This window comes from Leptidea sinapis, chromosome 34 (genome assembly GCF_905404315.1).
Source record: "Leptidea sinapis chromosome 34, ilLepSina1.1, whole genome shotgun sequence".
Taxonomy (NCBI): Eukaryota; Metazoa; Arthropoda; class Insecta; order Lepidoptera; family Pieridae; genus Leptidea; species Leptidea sinapis.
This window is the reverse complement of record NC_066298.1, coordinates 10,422,285-10,443,003: the sequence shown is the minus strand read 5'-3', so window position 1 is coordinate 10,443,003 and position 20,719 is coordinate 10,422,285. Positions and strand designations below refer to the sequence as shown.

At 34.3% G+C, this 20,719-nt stretch overlaps 1 protein-coding gene across 4 annotated transcripts; it reads right to left on the bottom strand.

Annotated features, from left to right (window-relative positions):
- Positions 1 to 102: 102 nt before the first annotated feature.
- Positions 103 to 20,013, bottom strand: LOC126975033 (putative ATP-dependent RNA helicase TDRD12). Of its 4 annotated transcripts, XM_050822810.1 has the most exons (6): positions 19,548 to 20,013; positions 17,689 to 18,389; positions 16,400 to 16,603; positions 15,674 to 15,877; positions 10,266 to 10,481; positions 103 to 1,538 (listed from the first exon to the last, which is right to left on the bottom strand). In XM_050822810.1, exons 1-6 carry the CDS (start codon positions 19,820 to 19,822, stop codon positions 1,531 to 1,533), a joined length of 1,608 nt encoding a protein of 535 aa, XP_050678767.1. In that variant the 5' UTR covers positions 19,823 to 20,013; the 3' UTR covers positions 103 to 1,530. The 4 variants fall into 4 exon arrangements, with proteins under 4 accessions (XP_050678767.1, XP_050678765.1, XP_050678766.1 ...); XM_050822808.1 differs by having other exon boundaries at positions 103 to 10,481; XM_050822811.1 differs by lacking the exons at positions 103 to 1,538; positions 10,266 to 10,481 and adding an exon at positions 13,419 to 14,390.
- Positions 20,014 to 20,719: the final 706 nt, after the last annotated feature.

Below are 20,719 nucleotides of genomic sequence, written 5' to 3'. Positions count from 1 at the left end.
TTGTGTGGAATTACTTTGAGAATAAATGGCATTAAAGTTGGAAATGCCGAGGTAGTTTGGTCATGTTAAGGATGTAGATTGTTGGTAATAAAAAGTTTGAGGTTACTTTACTTTATGTAAATATTTATTAACTTAAACTAATTATATCATATGTTGAAAACATTTTGATATGCAGTGTGTTCCATGATAAACAGTTTTTATGATTTTATTTTCTTCCAAGCCTAAAAGTTTGAGTATTTTTATTTAAAAATATGCTGAAGTTATATGTAATATGCTGAACGGGTAAACACTGTTTGTTTGCACGCCTTATGGGTTAGGATAAGAGAATCTGTTAATTATAAGCCAACAACATCTTATTATTACCTTATCTTGCAAATAAAGATGATTTGATTTGATTTGACTGTTTTAAAAGAGTGGCAATGAGTATTCTTAACTATTTGAGAACATCATAAGCTCAACTCTTCTGTGGTGGTGTTAAATCGCAAAAATATGTATAACTTTGATATTCAGAGGTGTCATTTTTTAACCTCAGTGAATAAATAGTTTTCGATTTCATTTTAACTTTGTAAATGGATGAAAATGTCGTTAAAGGTTTAAGAGCTCTCAGGGAATGTGAATTGCTTAAAACAATTGTTAGTGAAAATGGACACTGAATGACAAATCTTAGCCTTCTTTTCTGGAGACAGGTCATAAACTCATGACACAGACATGCATGCATGCAATGAAACGCAGAGTGTTGTTTAAAACGACAGCAATGTTCACTTTGTGCTCTTCTATAAAAAATTATTCAACAATATATTATAAAAAGGTAATAACATTTATACAATACACAGGTCATCCTTAAGCCAAGATCAAAAACCATTTATTAACTCAGCCACTCTTTTAAATAGAAAAAATTATATCTTAACATTGTAAAATGTTAGGTGATGTAAGAAAATATGCAACTATCATTTTGACTTACTTCCGAAAGTATTAAGAAAAAAGAATACAAATGTTGTGGACAAGTACATTTATAAATTTAAAACAAAAATGGTTGAAAATGTCTCCGTGGGAGAGGCCTACTCTAGCATTAATTCTTAAATAAATAACAATGAAAAGTCTATGATATCTAGTGATATAACAACATCCAACATTGGATGATATTTCCAAGATTGTATTTGATTTTTTTTCAGTAATATTGTTGAGTTTCGACACGTAAAAATGTCGGTGGAAGGTTCCTGAGATTATTAAAAAAATAAGCCAATTTTGCTGGCCATGTGATACTGAAATAAAATCCAATTTCGTACTTAAAATTTTATAAACAAAAAATATACCAACGCTTCTTTATGAAGACGGCTATAGCCGCAATAGAAAACATACTAAATTCTCAGTGCTAACTTAACAGAACAATTTGTAACAAATAATAAGTAAAGTATTATCTTAAGACGAAATAAACACAAAGATCAACTTACCCTAAGTAACAAAAAAAAACGAAATAAAAAAGGCTGCTTACACATAATTTCCGATGGCGAAACGGCTTAGCCAGTTATTTCACTCGACTGAAAAATTCAAACAGATTAAGTCGTCATTTGGCGAAGCCGTTTCTCGACAATATGAAGTGTGATATATGTATTAATATAAATAGTTCTAATCATTACATAATATAAAACAAAGTTTAAAATGCAGGGCCTTAGCGGTTGCGGCGGTACCGGCCGGGAAAGCATGAGTATATACCTAAATCAATCAATCCTCGTAGATAAAAATAACGGGATCACTCGGAAATTACATTATATTTATTTAATTTTTACTATTACCTTTTGACAGAACGAAGCCTGTTCGAGCAGCTAGTTTGATTATTAATGAAAAGAATTAGAAAACTAAAAAACATAACGTATAATATAGTGCGTTGGAAAGTGCGAGGAGTTGTCTATGAGTATGAACACAACTGAGTGACCGAAAGAGATAGCTACATGACTAGATGCGTTTTTATTATCTATTGGTATTCATCCTTACATTCAACTGTGACGCGTGCCGCACGGTAATACGGTTTAAAGCTAGATCACGCGAGTAAATATTGGTTTTAAACTTCTTAGTCTGTTAGTGCATTTTAAAGAGTTAAATTCAATAGACAATTATCTGTATAATACCATGGCGTCACAGATCATGTAAAGCTTTCCAAACCACTACACAGCGTTTTTAGAGGTACTTTTGAATATAACGCGACTAAGTGTTGGAATAATGTACCACCACCTTTAAGAAACCCAAAACAGCATTTGTATGAAATGAAATAAAATGATTTATTTGTATGAATCGTGGTAACATAGTTGTTAACAATTAATAGGTGTACAGCACAATTCGCCAATATATCGGCATACAAATATTTGATTATCAATATTGGAATGTTTATATTTATACGTCATTAATACACATTACATAGCTTTAATTCAATAATATAATATAAAATAAACATTAGTTTGTAGGTCCTCTCAAAAAATAACATTTGAATACTATTATTTTTGGCTAAATAATTCTTTTAAACTATAGAAGTATTTATCTATTAGCCATAATTTTAATTTTTTATGCATTAATGTTTTAGGCATCTCTCTAATTTTCTTTGGAAGGTGGTTAAAGACCCTAATACACATAACATTTGCGTTATTTTGATGAAGCGCTGTTTTACAGTATGGCATCAGAAGGAGAGTTGCATCTCTTAATCCAAATATGGAGTAGTCCTTTGCTGGTTTAGAAATTTCACCATGTTTTTTAATGAAAACATACCAATTTCTAATACATATAGACCAGTAAGCGTTAACAGACGGTGCTTTTTGATAATGGTCTACAAGATTCTAGAGGACTGACATTGCATAAAGTTCTTATAGATTTTTTTGTGCCAGATAAACATTTGAAATATTAGTGGAGTTTCCCCATAGTATTAACCCGTACCGTAAAACTGACGCAATATAACCGTGGTATGCAGTAAGTGCAGCATTAAAGGATACAGTTTGTCTGTGCCTTCCTAAAGGGAAAACGAACTTATTAATTGCCTGCCACTGTATCACATTGAGCTTTCCAGTTACAATTGCAATCTAATATAAGGCCTAAAAATTTTATTGTGTTTGTTTCTTTAATCGTTTGGTCACTGTGTGCGATATTTAGAGCTTTATGTATTTTTTTATAATTAGAAAATTGTATATATTTAGTTTTTGTCATATTAGCCAATAAATTATTATGATTGAACCATGTCAATATAGTTTCAAAATTTTTATTAATATCAGTATGTCAAACATTCTTATAAAAATCATATATATACCGAGTACAAGAACCAAACTTAGTCGCAGATACACTGTTCACTAGATTAATATAAATAATTATATTTCTTTTATATCACATTTATCATAGTCATAGTATTTTAGGTGTTTATGTTTATAACATTATTTTTATATTAAAGATGGGTTCCATGTAATTTTTTTAATATGTTTTTTCTTTTAAAATTTTTGGTGTTTACTGGCACTACAACAGTTAGTTACCCAGGCCAGTTTTCTTTGGCCAATCAGCATATTTAGTTAATTTTGGATTAGGAATATATTAAGTATTTAGATTGTTATTTTATTTGTGTGGCATGGAATAAATTTTCCTTATTCTTATTAGTTTTGTCAAATTGTTCCAATAAATTTATTATTGTAATTACTGGATGCGTTTAATTAATTACGTAAATCAATTACATAATTAATACAAAAAACAAAGTTTCTTTTTTATTTTCGTATTTATTATGATCGTCTAACTACGTTAAAGTTTTTCATACAAATGCTCGAATATTTGTATGAAATGAGTGACTCGGTTTCGGCCCAGGTGTCGCATGGACACGCAGGCACTATTAGAGTAATTAAAAGTTTTAACGTTTTTTGTATTTTTTCTTTCCACACTGACGGGTCAAATATCTACACACTCGACATACCTAGTGACATAGTTCTTACTTACTTCTAGACCAATCAAAACAGTCGAAACAGTAAAATTTTATTACCAGTGACGTATATACAATAAACAACTAGACTCCACGCTATACTAGGCAAAGTTTGTTTCAACCGCGCTTTGAATACAACGCCACGCTATGACTGTCATTCAGTTAATTGAAAAACTGTCCAAAAAAATGCATATCCAAACTTAAAAAGACTTGCGGGTGTCGTATTTCAGGTACGCTCCCCTTTTAATTAACGAAAGTGTGTAACGAACTTAACGTTTTTAAACTTTAAAGCTTCTAATGAGCGTACAGACAGAGACTTTGACCATTACTGGTTTTGACTTATTTAACTTTTTATCCGGGGATGCTCATTCGAAAGCACCAGAAGACACAGCCCCTGGATGAAACAAACAAGAAACATCGCCTAAGCAACCACTCTTCATCTGTTCATCAATGCCAGTCAAAGCGTTCACTTTGAATAACTAGTTCTAGTATAACAACACCTTATCGTTTCTGTAAACAAAAGACGGAATAGAGATGCGGTTTTGCTACACAGACCTGAAAACAATGTGTGTACATTGTTGTATGTACGACACGCGATTCCAACACGCGACCCCAATATACAAGCCTAATCAAAAACAGCGGTTATTAATATCAATATAAACTAATACATAAAATTCTCATGTCGCGGTGTTTGTAGTTAAACTCCTTCGAAACGGTTTGACCGATTCTCATGAAATTTTGAGTGCATATTGAGTAGGTCTGAGAATCGGACATCTATTTTGAATTCCCCTAAATGTTAAGGGTGGTCCACGCCAATTTTTTTCTTTTAATTTTTTTGACATTTTTTTTAAATTTATTTGATTATGAGTCAGCAAAAAAATACATACAACTTCAAATTTTCACCCATCTACGATCAACAGTTACTTTTGTATCGCGATTTTAATATCGGCAATGCAACGTTTGCTGGGTCAGCTAGTATATTATATAAATATTGACACACTTTTATACAAATTATCTTCCCCAAACTAGGCATAGCCTGTACTATGGGCACAAGACAACTATATATTGAATACAATATACTTACTTTTGAACACAATATAAAACAAACATTCATATTCATCATATAAATGTTTGAAACTACCGGAATTCGAACCCGGTAATAATAATAATAATTACAAATAACCTATAATCTAATTCTATAATCTTGGAGTGCGGTTCCGTATATGGAAGATACACAACCGATTTGGAAGTTAGCTTAAGTTCAAAGAGAGATAGACGTACATATGATGGTAATTGATACGCCCTTCCCATTACAATGCAGTGCCACTCATGATTCTTGAAAGACCCAAAGATTCTGAGCGGCACTACAACTGCGCTCGTCACCTTGAGACATAAGATGTTAAGTCTCATTTTCCCAGTAATTTCACTAGCTACCGCACAGTAATGCTTACACATTACTGCTTCACGATAGAAATAGGCTCCGTCATGGTACCCATAATCTAGCTGGCATCCTGTGTATAGGAGCCTCCCATTGATAAATGCAATTAATCGCCTCAGACGGCACCCTTGGGCCTGGGACTGCCCTATTCTTTTTATGCCCCAGGGAAGCACACGGTGTAAGGAACATACCCCGTACTGAACGCAGTCTTGTGGGACATGAGCGTTTATGGGTTTAATTTGGAGCATGCACCTACCAAACCTTGTCTGTGGCACGAAAGAAACTGTATTTTTATGGCAATATAATAGCATGATAAACAGTGCTTTTTTAGGCCTATAGAATTATATATTTTTATAGATTCAATAAGGTATCTAACTTATATTAGTGATCGTGTCGTGTCTGTATAAATGACAGATAAAAGTAAAAAAGACATAATATGCATTTTGATAAAATGCTACAGAACTTATGAACGGACTAGATAGAATGTATGAAAGTAATAACTTCGTAACTTAGTGTAAGGTCATAGTGGAAAGATCTTAGGCCCGGTCCACATATTTTAAAGAAACGAAAGCAAATCAATGTCTCCCTTCTCTTTTTAACACCAGGAACAGACATAAACTGATAATGCCTACTACTCGACTAAGTCGGGTTAGTAAGTCTTTTGTGGGACTATGTATATGCTTTTACAAGAAGATCCCAGAAAATGATCAAAACAAATGAAATACGAAATTCAAAAGAATTGTTAAAAATGTTACTTTAACATAAAGACTTTCTTAATGATACCACAGATTGGGAATGGAGCGACAGCCCTCGGGCTATTAAATAATAAGTTGAATTGTACGATATTAAATTGTAACCGTATTTTTTAATGAAAAACAAAGAAGCCCGCTGAGTTTGCGCCCGTTCTTCTCAGGTCTGAGTCATACGTTTTCGAATGGATGGTAGTTTTTGACTTTCAATAAGTGATAACATATCCTATTTTGAATAAAAATATTTGAATTTCACGCTTATCTTTATCTTTTGTTCCATAACTTTCTGTCGCCGTCAGTCAGTCTTATAAGTTACAGAGCTATCATTTATATTTGTGGCTAACATCATCAGTAAAGTCATCGTCATCGTCATCACTATCACTTTCTTGTTTATTTATCATTTGCTTCACAATATTGAGTACCGAGCTATCCACTTCTTCTTCATCTGACGAAACGTCAATGGAATCTGCATCGTAAATTACCCACCTTTCATCATCGTCTTTCATCAAACTCAACCAATTCTTACGCAAGACTTTAATAAGCTTTACGTAAATGTACTGTCCTTTATTCGAATGCGAACTCAGTCTTTTATTAATTACTGCGAACAAATCAAATTCAAAATAATATTTCGTATCATTCAGAAATGTTTCGAATTTAATAAATCTGTCCTTGATTTCCAATTCATAAGATTCTACACCAATTAGTTGTATTTTCACATTCACTTCGGTTTTAGTTTGATGCCATATTAATTTTGGTTTTCGGGTTTCATTTATTGGAGTCAATTTAATTTGACTAATGGATGTATCTAAAGTCGATACATCAACGGAATCTAAATCGTTATCTGTTTTCGTAACAATTTCAAATTCACTGCGTTTTTTCTTCTTACCGTCACTCTTAGCGTCGTTCTTGTATGATATAGCTGGTAAATTTGCTTCAGTGGGTGTACTACCAGATTTTGATTTAAAAATCGATCCAAAGTCATCAATCATATTAAAGTTCCATTTATCGGATACATCTGAGTCATAATCTGATTCGACCAACGGCACAGAGCGCTTTGGTATCGGCAAAAAGACATTTGATAAAGATGTGGTCGTAGTCGATATATTTTGAGTTACTTCAACTTTATCAAAATCCTCTTCATCGACCACCGACTTAGTAGTTGTATCATCTTGCATTCTATCAACTGTATTCAATAAGTTTAATTCATTTTCGGTGGCTTTTGCTAAATTCAGCGAGATCATTAATTTGTTTATAACTATATCTTGTTCTGTATTCGTATCTATCAAATTAATCACATATTTATTACCACCTGTGAATTCAGTGCGCTCTTTTGCAAAACATTTCACAAATAAATGTTTTGGATCCCCATTATCAATGTCCTTACAAATATCGTCTAGCCAATTTATACTGTAGTCAGTCCAAGTATTCCCCGGAGCTTGCACACCGAGAAGTCGACATTCGATTGATTGAAAAGGCAACTGATTAATAATATTTTCAGTAATTGGATAAATACCTTGTAATGGCAACACGCACCAACTTCCTTGGTCCACAAAGAAGCACTTAATTCTATCATCATTCACACTATCCACTCTAGCACGTTCATACACAGAATCCTCCGGAAATTTCGCAATGACGATATCACCTACTTCTACTTCTTCAAGAGGTGTTGGATTTGAATCAATATATTTTTTAATGTCTTTAAGTAAGAGTGTCATACATGACTCGAATTTACTAAGTCGGACAAAAAATTTCTCGGGGTTTATAATTGATGAGACGAACACGTCAGATAGATCGTTCATGCCTAAATGGGCCCAGCTGCCAAGGTATTTCTGCTTGGTATTTACAAATTTTGGACTCTTTGCGGTCATCAGGAAATTATTGAGTTCGCATAGCTTTTTCAATGCCACCAAATGTTCCGGAAAATCATCCGCATGTTTTTCTAATAACACACTTTTAATATTACGCCTTACAACCACTTCGCCTAAAGACGACAAGTTTTGGCAAACTTCTAAACTGTCCACAAATATAGAGTTTCCTATAGCACCAGCTACATGACCCCTTAAATATAAATCTTTATCACTATTAACAATATCTTCCACATTCCTTTGTGCCAGACACGAAAAAGTCACATCCTTATCTTTAGGCCTTATGTTTGCCAACCTGACTTCAACTACATAGGTTTCAAAATGTTTAAATTCCTCTGGTAAATGATATAAGTATATATCTCTTGTCCGTTCATATTTTTCTTCATCTAACAATTTAATTAAAACGTATTTTGGATTACCCCTCTGACAATAACTCAAAATTTTAATCACTTGGCACCTAGCAAAAAAGTTTACATTCACCGACACTGCACATACATCACCTGGCTTCGGAATTCCATGCAACTTCCTATTACACATTTTACCAAAATACAATCCTAGTTTTATAGATAGTTTATTATATGACTCAGGATATCTCTTTTCTTCGTTATTAATAAAGTGGGATACAACTCTCGCTGAATAACATACAGCTGTATGATAGTGCAGAACCTTAAATGTTATTGTCCCCATTTTTGGGACCCACTCTTTCGTATCGTCGAATTCCTTGATAATAGTATGACGATATTCACAGCAGTACGTGTCTGGGCAGTGACCTACGTTTAAAAGGCCATCGCAAATATTAATGAAATTATTCGCTTTAACTACATCTTTCTTCTTTATAACCTTTTGGCAGATGTCATCCAAACACGATGGAACATTATCAGTACATCTTTTAATGAAATGAAGTATTTTCGGAAGGTTCTCGGTATTCTGCTCATCAAGAAGTACCTTTATTTTAAGCAAATTATGTTCAGTCGAAAATATTGATGGGATGTTTTGAATAAGTACAGCGAAACGTTTATTAAACATGGACAAAAGTTTTGGTAGCGAATAGTGTACCAAGTAATGAGCGTCGGTTATAGCTAAGTGACTCAAGTTATCATCTGTACATATAAGAATAGGGCCAACAAGTGGATCCTCATAATCATTCCAAGCTAAACTGAGTTGGTAAAATTCGCCTATACCCATTTCATCATTACATGCGAAAATATATCTCTTCAGACATTTTAGTTCTTGTGAAAGCAACGCTACTTCTTCATTATATCTACACACTATCACTGTTTTCTTCATATCAGTCTCTTTCAGGAAATCAACAACTAATTTCGCCTTATGTTCCTTTTTTATCAAACTAACTGACATATTTGTTTTAGAATACAAGATGCATTCCTGATACGCACTAATACTAATGACGGTATCAGGAGCCCGCCTCGCTAAAGTCTCCATAGAATTACACCAAATTCGCGAAGCAAGTACATACTGAACTTTCAATTCTTTATTGGCCCTATTTTTTTCGACTTCCCTGATTTTATACTGAATAAATTTAACTTCGGTATTATACGTCATAAAAATACGCTCACAGTCATCGATTACAAGAGTTCTGAGGCGTTTTAAATCAATGCCGAATTCAGTAGCTTGTAGAAGCCTAACTAAAGGAGATGGAGTACATATTAATAAATCACATCCATTGAGAAGTGAAGTTGTTAAGGTCATGTCATCAATTCCAGCATAACAAGACAACACTCTATCATTAAGACCTACAAACCTTTTCGCTAGTGTTTCCACCTGCGCTACTGACAAAGCCGTAGCACAAATAATTATACCTATGGGGCCTGTACTGTTTTCAGCTTCTGGAGTACCATCGGTAACTAATCTACAGATGCTTGGCAAATATCCTATAGTTTTCCCACTACCCCTCGGACCGATTAAAATACAACTTTGTCCTCGTAATATTGTTTTCCACGAAATAGACTGGACTGTCATTATTTTCTCTACAGATAAATGTTTGAGAACAATTTTAATATGCTCGTTGAACGGAATATCACGCATTGCATAAACAGGATTAACTTTTTTTGATTTAGAATGAACCATGACTGTGTGGGTGATAAGCTTCTCCCAAACATTACCTCCTACAGAATTAGAAGATAATAGCTTTACGTTATTTTGTAGTGCATCTTTATCTTCATCTAGTTTTTTATTTATATTCGCTAGAAGACTAGTTTTAGGATATTCAAGGTCAATTTTTTTAATCAGCTCATTTGTTTCATCATCAGATGTACCTTTTTCAGATGTGTCCAATACTGCATTGTTCCGATTTTTCGTAATTTTTCCGATTATCTCCAAACGTCTCCTCAACGCTGATGATTTGATTTCAGTGTAATGTTCTTGAGCCTTTTCCTCATTTTCCGAGATGATTGGGTCATTCTTTTTAATACGGCATTCATAGGATTTACAATCATCAGAATTAAGAATTGAATGATATTTTGTCGTGTTCACTGCAACAACAAATACAAAAATCTATAAATTATTGAAGATTCAAGCAAATAGGATTTTTTTATTTATATTAATCTTTACAAATTTCTTTATTTTGAAATGTTAAAATTGTAGTAACATTAATAAATTTAACGTCTACCTAATTGCCCGATTTGCTGATGGTTAAGTAAGACTTCTACTGTTGGACTGCTCAGCGCATGTGAAGAGTAAATAATAGCAGGTTTTAAGAATTATATGGGAAATGTAAAATAGAGACATTATAAATTGAGCGACGCAGTTGATCTCTTACGAGGGACTACACAAGGATCTGGTTTAGGTCCGTTATTACCATGCGAATTAGTATTATATCATGTAAATTAATTGAATAATGTTATGAGAAATGGATGTACTGATGTGATAATTATATCCATGTTACAGAAAATCCATGATAATTGTATTAAAGAATCAATGAATAAATGATTTTGATATAAAAATAAGATACGTGGGCAACACTGAAAATGTTTAGAACTGACCAGTTACAAAAACATGAAAACTTTTTTTTAATTTCAGTTTAAGGACACTTTGTTAACCTAATGTATTCATTTGTCATTTGTTTTTGTGAAATGGCGGCAAATCTAAAACTCTTGTTACACGAGAAAATGAACCTAACGCGAGAACATTTTTGGGGCTATGTTTTATTATGACTTTCGTTGTGGGCTTACGCAACATCAAACCTATGATAGGCTACAATTATCATTTCTTAATGAAGCTCCATCTCGTGCCACTATTTACAATTGGTTTAACGAGTATAAGTATGGACGTAGCTCATGATCGTAATCTCAATGATGATCCGCGTGAGGGACGTCCTTTAACAGCGACTACTGAAGATAACATCAGTGCTGTGCGACGCATGATAGAGGAAGATAAGAGAGTGATTTATCAGCAGATACGGGCAAGCCTAGGCATTGGTATGAGTCAAGTCAAAAAATATTACACGAGCATTTAGGCGTCAGGAAGCTCTGTACCACATGGATTCCCCATAATTTAAAAGACGACCAGAAACACCTTCGCATGACCTGGTGTCGCCAAATGTTAGATAAGTTCAACGGCGGAGACTCAAATGCTGTATTTGACATCGTCACAGGTGATGAAAGCTGGATATATTGCTACGCCCCGAAACCAAAAGACAAACAGCTCAGTGGGTGTTTCCTTTCGAGGATCGGCCAACTAAGGTAAGGAAAGGAATAAGTCAAGGAAAAAAGATGATTGCCTAATTCTTTGGTCGGAAAGGTCATTTCGAGACAGTTGTGCTAGAAGATGGAAGGGCAATTTCTGCAGACTGGTATGTCACTCGCTGTTTGCCTGTTGTCTTGGAAAAATTCGACAGCAGCGCCCTCGAAGCAGGGTCCTCCTTAACCACGACAATGCTTCAGTGCACTCCGCAAAACGGACTGTTGCATATTTGACTATGGCAGGTGTCGATATAATGAGTCATCCGCCATACAGTCCTGACCTGGCGCCCTGCGACTTTTATTTATTCCCAAGAACTAAACATAAAATTCGAGGTATTCGCTTTACGAGCCTTGAAGATGCGGTGAAAGCGTTCAAAAATGCCATAGAAGAGACCCCTAAGAGAGAATGAGCCCACTGCTTTTCTCAATGGTTCCATCGAATGCGACGATGTGTAGAGAGGAACGGAGATTACTTCGACAAACGAGATATAACGAACGACGGCGAAAAAAAATTAAGAACACAAAGATTGGTAGAAAATGATATCCAATTTGAGGAAATATCATAACACATATACGTTAACAATGAAATGAGATGATTCACGAACGAACGTGTGTTGGGTGTGTTGACGAAAACAGTGTTCCCAAATTCAGAACAATACTGTTAATTATGTTATATTTATTTTTTGAACAATTTAGAAATCACTGGGGTCGCCTGAATGTGGAGGATATTTCGAAGCAACGGAGGACCAGTTGGTGTGGGCATTATCTTGATGGAACAATTTTCGGAAGTTTACGAAGTATCTCACGCATTTCTTGGTTACGCAGTTTTTATTTGTTCTGCTTATAAAGTCCCAGTAAGAGCCATAGTCGAGATAATCAATCATGACCACCACTTTATTTTTTTTATAAAAATAAGGGGCGAGACGAGCAGAACGCTCAGCTATAGTACTTGATACGCCCTGCCTATAACAATTCTGTGCCGCTCAGGATTCTTGAAAAACCCAAAAATTCTGAGCGGCACTACAATTGCGCTCGTCACCTTGTGATTTGTCCCCTAATTACACTAGCTATGACGCCCTTCACACCGAAACCCAATAATATTTACACATTACTGCTTCACATCAGAAATAGGCGCCGTACCTAAGTGAGCCAGTGATCTTTCCAGCCAAACGATTCGCTGTAAATTTCTGAGGGTTTGGAGATGATGATCTTTCAGGTGTTCATACACTGTGTTTTGTTGCTGGATATTGACGCATAATAAACATCTAGACTCACGACCGCGCTTTGAATACAACGCCACGCATTGAAAAAGTGTTCAATATAAACTGCCCAAATAACAGCATATCCAAACTTAAAAGGATATAGTGTCGTATTTCAGGTAAGTACCTCATTATATTAACAAATCATATTGCTAAATAATTACATTTCAATTGTTAAAACAAAATGTTATTGCCTTTGTTCGCGTTCAAGCTTCTAATTAGCGTATACAATGCGTTTTTTTTAAGTGGGACAGTATGGGGAAATCCTAAAGTATAAGAGATACAGGGAAACTGTTTTAGGAAACATTAGGTACTTTTTTGTGATAAAAAAATTGGTATAGTCAAAATTTTGGTCAAGTGTGAGTTGTCCCTAAAAATGATTAATTTTGATGAAATTTTTTTTTGACGCACATCTACTCAGTTTCATGAGGGGATCATTTTATTGTATGGGAAGAAAAAAATCGGGACAGCAGAAGTTAGGTAAATTTAATAAAATAATTTTACATTAAAGTAAATGTTCACAGTGGCCTTCCTCTTGAATGCAGGCACGAGCGCGTTTCAGAACACCTCTGGTAGCTTTAGACAAGGCGTTGTGATGTATGTTGTTCAAATGATAATGCACTGCGTCTTTTAACTCTTGTACCCAAATGAAAAAATCCAACGGTGTTAAATCGGGTGAACGTGGTGGCCATTTAATAGGGCCATTTGTACCCATCCAGCGATCAAGAAAATGTTCATTTAAAAACTGTTTAGTAGCGATACTATTGTGGGCAGGGGCGCCGTCTTGTTGGTAGATGATATTATTCAAATTATTTAATGGAATTGCCATATCTACTAAATCCACAGGCATGTTTAATATTTCCTGATATTTTTGACTATTCAATGTTCCATGGTAAATTTTAATAGCAAAGATTTTATTATCTAATATTGCACACCAACAATAATTAAAGGAAAAGCGGACCTGGTTATGGGTTGCCGTAGTTCGGAAGGGGTTTGTACGTGCCCAAAAATGATTATTTTTTCTATTGTACATGCCATTGTTTGAAAAATTGCATTAATCTGTCCAAATAATCCGGCTTGGAAAAGACGGGTTTCTAATCGAGCATGCTACCCACTGGCAAAATGCTAATCTCCGGTCAGTGTCTCCTGGAAGCAATGCTTGTACAAGATGACCTTCTATGTAACACTTGTACTTGTAAGCCTTCAATACCTTTCGTACTGTAGATCTATGCACACCGATATTGTTAGCAGCTTCCCTGAATGAGGCTTTTGGGTAGGCTTCAAAATATGCTAAGATTGCGATAGTTGTAAATCCATTTATTACTGTGGCTGGTCTCATCCGTTTTAGTGTAAAACAGCTTCCCTTTCTTAAATTTTTCACCAGTTTGTCAAAAATTTTGCGGTTCGGTTGATCGCGGTCCGGATAACGTTCCCGATACCACTGTAACGCATTCACAGAGCTACGATAATTTACAATACGCTTCAATTAAATTTACTTTATGCGAGTTTGATCATTCCATGACGAAAACTTAACATAATGTTAACTTACAATGAAATATCAAGTAAAATACTGTTTGTTTCAAGAAGTTCCAAATTAAAAAATTGTTTTTTTTTAAATTAGATTTGTAAGGTAAGGTGCTCGCGTAAGAATACCTTAAAGTATTTTAATCCTTTTTAAACCAAATAAAGTGTTGCAAATTCAAATATAAAACTGGAATAGGCAATATTTTTTTAATAAAAACCTTGCAGAGGGAAGTGGTAGGCAATTTACACGGGTTGTAATAATGAAAACGATTTTCTTAAATTTGACTAACTTCTGCTGTCCCGATTTTTTTCTTCCCATACAATAAAATGATCCCCTCATGAAACTGAGTAGATGTGCGACAAAAAAAAATTTCATCAAAATTAATCATTTTTAGGGACAACTCACACTTGACCAAAATTTTGACTATACCAATTTTTTTTTCACAAAAAAGTACCTAATGTTTCCTAAGACAGTTTCCCTGTATCTCTTATACTTTAGGATTTCCCCATATTGTCCCACTTAAAAAAACACACTGTATAGTGCCACGAAATACAGTGTCAATTTGAATGATTTAATGTTATCTATATAAGTTAATGTATACATATATTAAACGCCGCTAACATTTTACGACCTATTTAATAGGCGATTGGGAGTCTAGTTGTTTATTGAAAGTCAATGTTGCTAGATCATAATGGTGAAGCCACATTTCATCCACAATCATAAATCGAGCTACTGGGTATGTACAGGACGACACGACATGGCCACATGAAGGTGCCCCTTCAAAAAACGCGTACAATTTTCAAAAGGGCCGGCAACACTTTTGTGGTCTGGTGTCGCAAGAGGATGTGAGCGGCGGTGATCACTTACCATCAGGTGACCCGTACGCTCGTTTGTCCTCTCTTCCATAAGAAAAAAAAATAGTAGAACTTTTGAAAACAAATAAAAGTTTTTTTTAAATAAAAACAACAAAAAGACGTATCAATTATTTTGTAAGGATAGTTCATAGATTAGCAGTATAATTGATGCACCTCACTCCGACCAGGATGAGGAAACCGAAAGAGTTCCTTGCGCTGATTCTTCTCTCTCAGAGGGCCATTTGTTGCCGAAGCAGAATAGTATCTAGTCTATTAGAAATGAGATCAAAAATAATTCTAAAGCAATCAACTTTGAGAAAAATATGCCTTTTAATTATTGTGTACCTTTTTCAGTTTGATCAGTTAGTGCAGTTTTCTGATTCTTTGTAGCTTTGCTCATAATCTCTAAACGTCTTCTCAACCCTGATGATTGCTTTTCAGGTTTTTCAGCTTCTGTCTTTGCGAAACTTGTTTCATTGTCATTGATATAGCTTCCATTAGATGTAGAGCCTTCTTCTTCTTTAGATGATTGGCACTTTGTTGTATAAACTGAAACAGATTAGCAAATTAATTTAAATAAAAGTAGCTTGACTTAGACTTAGACTTGTGCCTTATAGAACACTAAAATCTGGCCTTCAAAGTATTGTTGCATTCAAGACACCCAGTTTCTTCAATGTTCATTTTACTATCTTTGAGCAGGACTTTCAGCTGATGGTAATTGATATGCCCTGCCCATTACAATGCAGTGCCACTCAGGATTCTTGAAAAACCCAAAAATTCTGTGCCACATTTGTCACCTACGACATAAGATTTTAGCCCAGTGATTTTGACGAACTTCAGACCAAGACAATAATGCTTCACGGCAGAAAAAGGCGCCGTTGTGGTACCTATAATATAGCCAGCATCCTGTGCAAAGAAGGCTCCCTGGTACTTACCAGCCCTTAGTCGTCTTTTACGACACCCTTGGGCCTGGAACTTCCCTATTCTTATTATGGCCCGGGGGATAACAGCCATAAATATCAGTTCACATTAATATTTGTTGGTAATATTCCTATTATTTGATGTAGGTACCTGGTTTAGATGTATCAGATGCTATGGTGTTCTGATTCTTCACAACTTTATTAATAATCTCCATATGTTTCCTCAACATTGATGATTTGATTTCCGTGTTATTTTCTTGAGTTACCTCATCTTCCAAGATATTTGTTTTATATCCATTCATATCACTTCCATCCGTTAAACATCTTTCGAAATTGCCAGATGATTGATGACTAACTAGAATAATTTTTGAAATGAAAACTTCTTTAGCACTTTTCTTGGGATGGTCATAAAATGTTAAACTCGCGTCAGTAGACGTGGCCTGATTTAAATTGGATGAAAACACTTCTAACTAATTATAGCTCGGCTATTTCAACTTAATGATCATACATTGTGATGGCGAAGTTGAATCATTGTGATGGCGAAGCCGAAACACCGCGAGGTCGAGGGATCGAATCTCAGCCGTAAAATATTTTTACAGTTTAATTATTTGGTTTTTAAGCTTTATCATTCGCGAAGACTCTCCGTAAGGCGATAGTTATACTTGTATTTCTTTGTTCTCATTGTCTTTTGTATTATTGTAAATAAGAGTTATGACTTCACCATTAAATAAATCTACCTCAGAATCTGCGATGCTATATGTACATACAACAATACGTGATACAATACTGTATAGAATGATGGTGAAATTTCGACACCTAATTACGTTTCTCAAAGATCTAAGAGACTTCAGGAAGATAAGATATTTGAAGTGAAAGTCTCTTAAGCGGCGTTGAACACTTTTCTTGGGATGGGTATAAAATGTTACACACGCGTCAGGACACGTGACCTGATCGAAAATTCGTAAGACAGTCGTTGAAGTTATGGATGAATGATTGATTTATTGATTTTTCTATATAAACCTCTTTAATGTAATAGTTCTGAAAATGATAGCGCAATATATGAATATTTAACCACATAAATCCTAGTACATTTATACTGATAAGTCCAAACCATTACAAAATATTCAAAAATGAAATGTTAATTTTCAAAATTTCACTTTAGCCTGCACCTATCATCACATTCACTGCTAACCTCAGAAAGGGAAATCATTGCAATGCGGCTTTTCGTACATGTCTTGCCGGTAATGCACACACACCTAGCGCGGAATGTTTGGAATCTATTACATTTATTATAGAGTCTGCTCTATTTCCGTGTTCATCTAGTGTCGGAGGCGATTATTTTCTAAAATATAAATAGTGTGAGTGCTTCCTAAATTTTTTTTCTTAAGATTAAATACGTATAAACACATTGGTATATATATTTTAGGAATATGTACTCACATGTCATTCCATTAGAAGGTATCATTTCATTACATTTCTGAGACTTCTTTAACTGAAGAATTTTCCTAAGAAAACCTATATGTCTAGTGGGTTTTTTATCAGCAGTTCTTTGTTCATCAGCATTTATTTCATATGTATCAATATGACTGGATAAATCAGATTTATCATCTGTGACACTATCCACTCCCTCCAATTTTTCATCACACTCCTTCAGCTTGTCAAAAAAATAGGCCATTTTGTTAAAATTCACATCATTATTGTCTGTGTGCTTAATATTTTGAGAAATTTTGTAAGATAGCTCTGTATCATCAGAACTTCCATCATCTGATATGCTGTGAAATTTTAAATCCTCCTCATATTCCAAATTGTCATGCATCTTATTATGTCTTTCCAGATTATGCTTTGACAAGCTCATTTTATGATGCAATGTTTGATCAGAATTTTTAGTACTATTGATATAATTGTTAACTATTTGTTTTCTCTTACTGTATTCTGTTAAATGTTTTTTTAGTATTGGCATTTCTTTGCTGTTGGGTATAGTTCTTATTTGACCCCCTAACAATTGCGAATGGAATGCAGTTTCATCATAAGCGGCAAAGCCAAGATTGACAAGCCAATCAGACAATGTTTTGAATCCTCCATCAACTGTTTTGATTGTAATTTCACCAAATATGTGAATGTTGCTCGCAGATATTGCAGCTCTACAACATTATATTTTTATTATACAGAATGTTTATGGTATATACCATGATATATACCATGATAATATTACCATGCCATATACTTTGTTTTTTCTTTTTTATTGGGAGAGGACCGCAAACAAGGGTGTGGGTCACCTAATGAAAATGATTACTGGTCCACAATCTCTTTCAACACCTGAGGGAGCACAGGAGTATTACCACCTTTTTATTGAAGACACCCATGTCAATTCACCTGGGAAAGTTTGGTTGGTGGTAAAAAAATCTGTGGAAACCAATACCAGACATCTAGATGGTGTGGATAATATTTGTGTTCAAAGGTGGTACCCCCCTGTGCTATCCCCAAATCTCATCTAGATTATGTTATCTGACATATTACAATAAATACCGGGCCGGGCTCATATGTATTAGGCTTTAATAATTATTATTTTTTATGAACAAAATCATAAAATATTTCTCTAACTGCCAATGTCAAACTTCATAAAGAGGTTATCATCAATGAAATATTTAAAACTTTAAAAATTCATATCTCGTAAAGTAGATGTTTCCTTGCAAAATGAATACCACCATTGGATTTCTGATTTTTTCCAGATATAGTAGTAATCTTATTTTATCAAAAAGTGTGCCAATGGATTCTAAAATGCAGCCTAATTTTTACAGGAGTATGTAATTTATATGAAAAGTAAAAAAAAAATGTATCTCATGAACCGTAATTTTCCACAACTTAAAACTTTGCAAAATACTTTCTTTTAGTGAGAACTATCTACAAAAAAAAATATGGGCATTTAAATTGATGGTCCATATTGGAAAGTTTATCCAAAAACTTTGTCAATGGTTAGTCAGATTCATTCATTGAAAGGGACATTAACATTGAACAAAATATAAAAATGACTGGAAAAGAGTCTATATACTAATAAGAGTTCTCTTGATTACTTGTATACTCTAAACATTTGATCCAAATGCATTCAGATAACTGCTCCTATACTTGTAGGAATGCACTCTGTCCAAGTGTACTCAGACGGAGAAAACCCCTCCTATTATAGAAAATTAAATTATTAGTTGTAATTAAATAAAAATGTGGCAACCCATGGCTTAGCCTGATGTTGATTAGGCAAAGCAAATATCACCTCTGTGTGTATATATAAAATAAACGAGCAATACCTTCTCGAAATATATCGAGGTGAGAACCAAGTCTCCGTAGCTCCTTGAAAATATTCCTTCGTCAAATTGGTAGCCGCTGCAACCCAATCATCACATCTTATCTTCACTAATTTTTCTGTGTCTATATCAAGAGTTATTTCATGGGGCACGATTCCAAAGACTCCAACTTGTTCAACAATATTTTCTTCCTGATTTGAACCGCCAATTATACTTATCCACATTAAATGTGGATTTATATGATGAATAACTTCAACATTAAACCGGTCCAAAGGCATTCTAAGCTTCCTTGTCGTCTGTTGATCATAAAACTTTGGGAGTTGTGTGGAAAACTTGGACTGAAACTGAAATATAACTAAGTACAACTAAAACGGTCGAATATTTCTGTTTTCAGTTTCATATGGTTATTCGGTATGTATTCACGATTTTCTAAGTTTAAACTGATTACTGAACGTAGTGTTTAAATTCTCTTTGGTTCAAACAGACAAGACAAACCAAAAATATTTTTACTCTGGACCTTAGAATATTGACACTATAGAAGTAGTCTCTGTGTGCCCCTTTTGGATAGCAATAGTTTTTAGTTAGGAGTAGTCATAAGTGCTGTCTATTTTATCTAAAATTACAGTGTCACCAAATTATCTGTGAACTGATGGGTCTCACAATCGTCGTTTCAGTGTTGCTAATTAATTCCAATGTGCACAAAACTCGGGGCATATTTAACGCTTAATATTCAGAAGTATCGCAATAAAACACACGGAACACTCGAAAGTAGTAGACACTGACAGTCGAATGCAAAGAGTATAATAATATATAGGGAAAAGAGAGCCCTCTCTACGCTGTCTATTTGAAGACTAGCGCCATCTGAAGATTGGCTCCGAAAATAACTATATATAAGCTCGAAATTATAAAATTAATTTTTAATGTTGTGACACAATTAAATACCTAACTCACCTTTTAAATGTAGGTATTGCAATTTTTTACCATGTTAAATTGCGCGTAGAGTTAGTTATTTAATTTTGCCACAACATAGAACATAAAGGATAGGATTTAGTAGTGTTGGTATGAGTAATTGAGGTAATTGGATGGGAGAAATAAAAAGCAATGTTTGCATATTATTTTTTATTTTTATAATGTTTATGTTTATCATAATATTGTTGGGTAGCTGTTTTTGTTTC

Bases quoted from the DNA above. Each gene is read 5' to 3' on its own strand.
- LOC126975033 (XM_050822808.1), bottom strand. From the start codon at position 19,822: ATGCCTTTGGACCGGTTTAATGTTGAAGTTATTCATCATATAAATCCA. The intron at 16,604-17,688 runs GTGAGTACATAT...AAATTATTCTAG, and splicing joins ACCTTCTAATGGAATGACAT to TTAGTCATCAATCATCTGGC. The intron at 10,482-15,673 runs GTACACAATAAT...TTGTTGTTGCAG, and splicing joins AACTGATCAAACTGAAAAAG to TGAACACGACAAAATATCAT.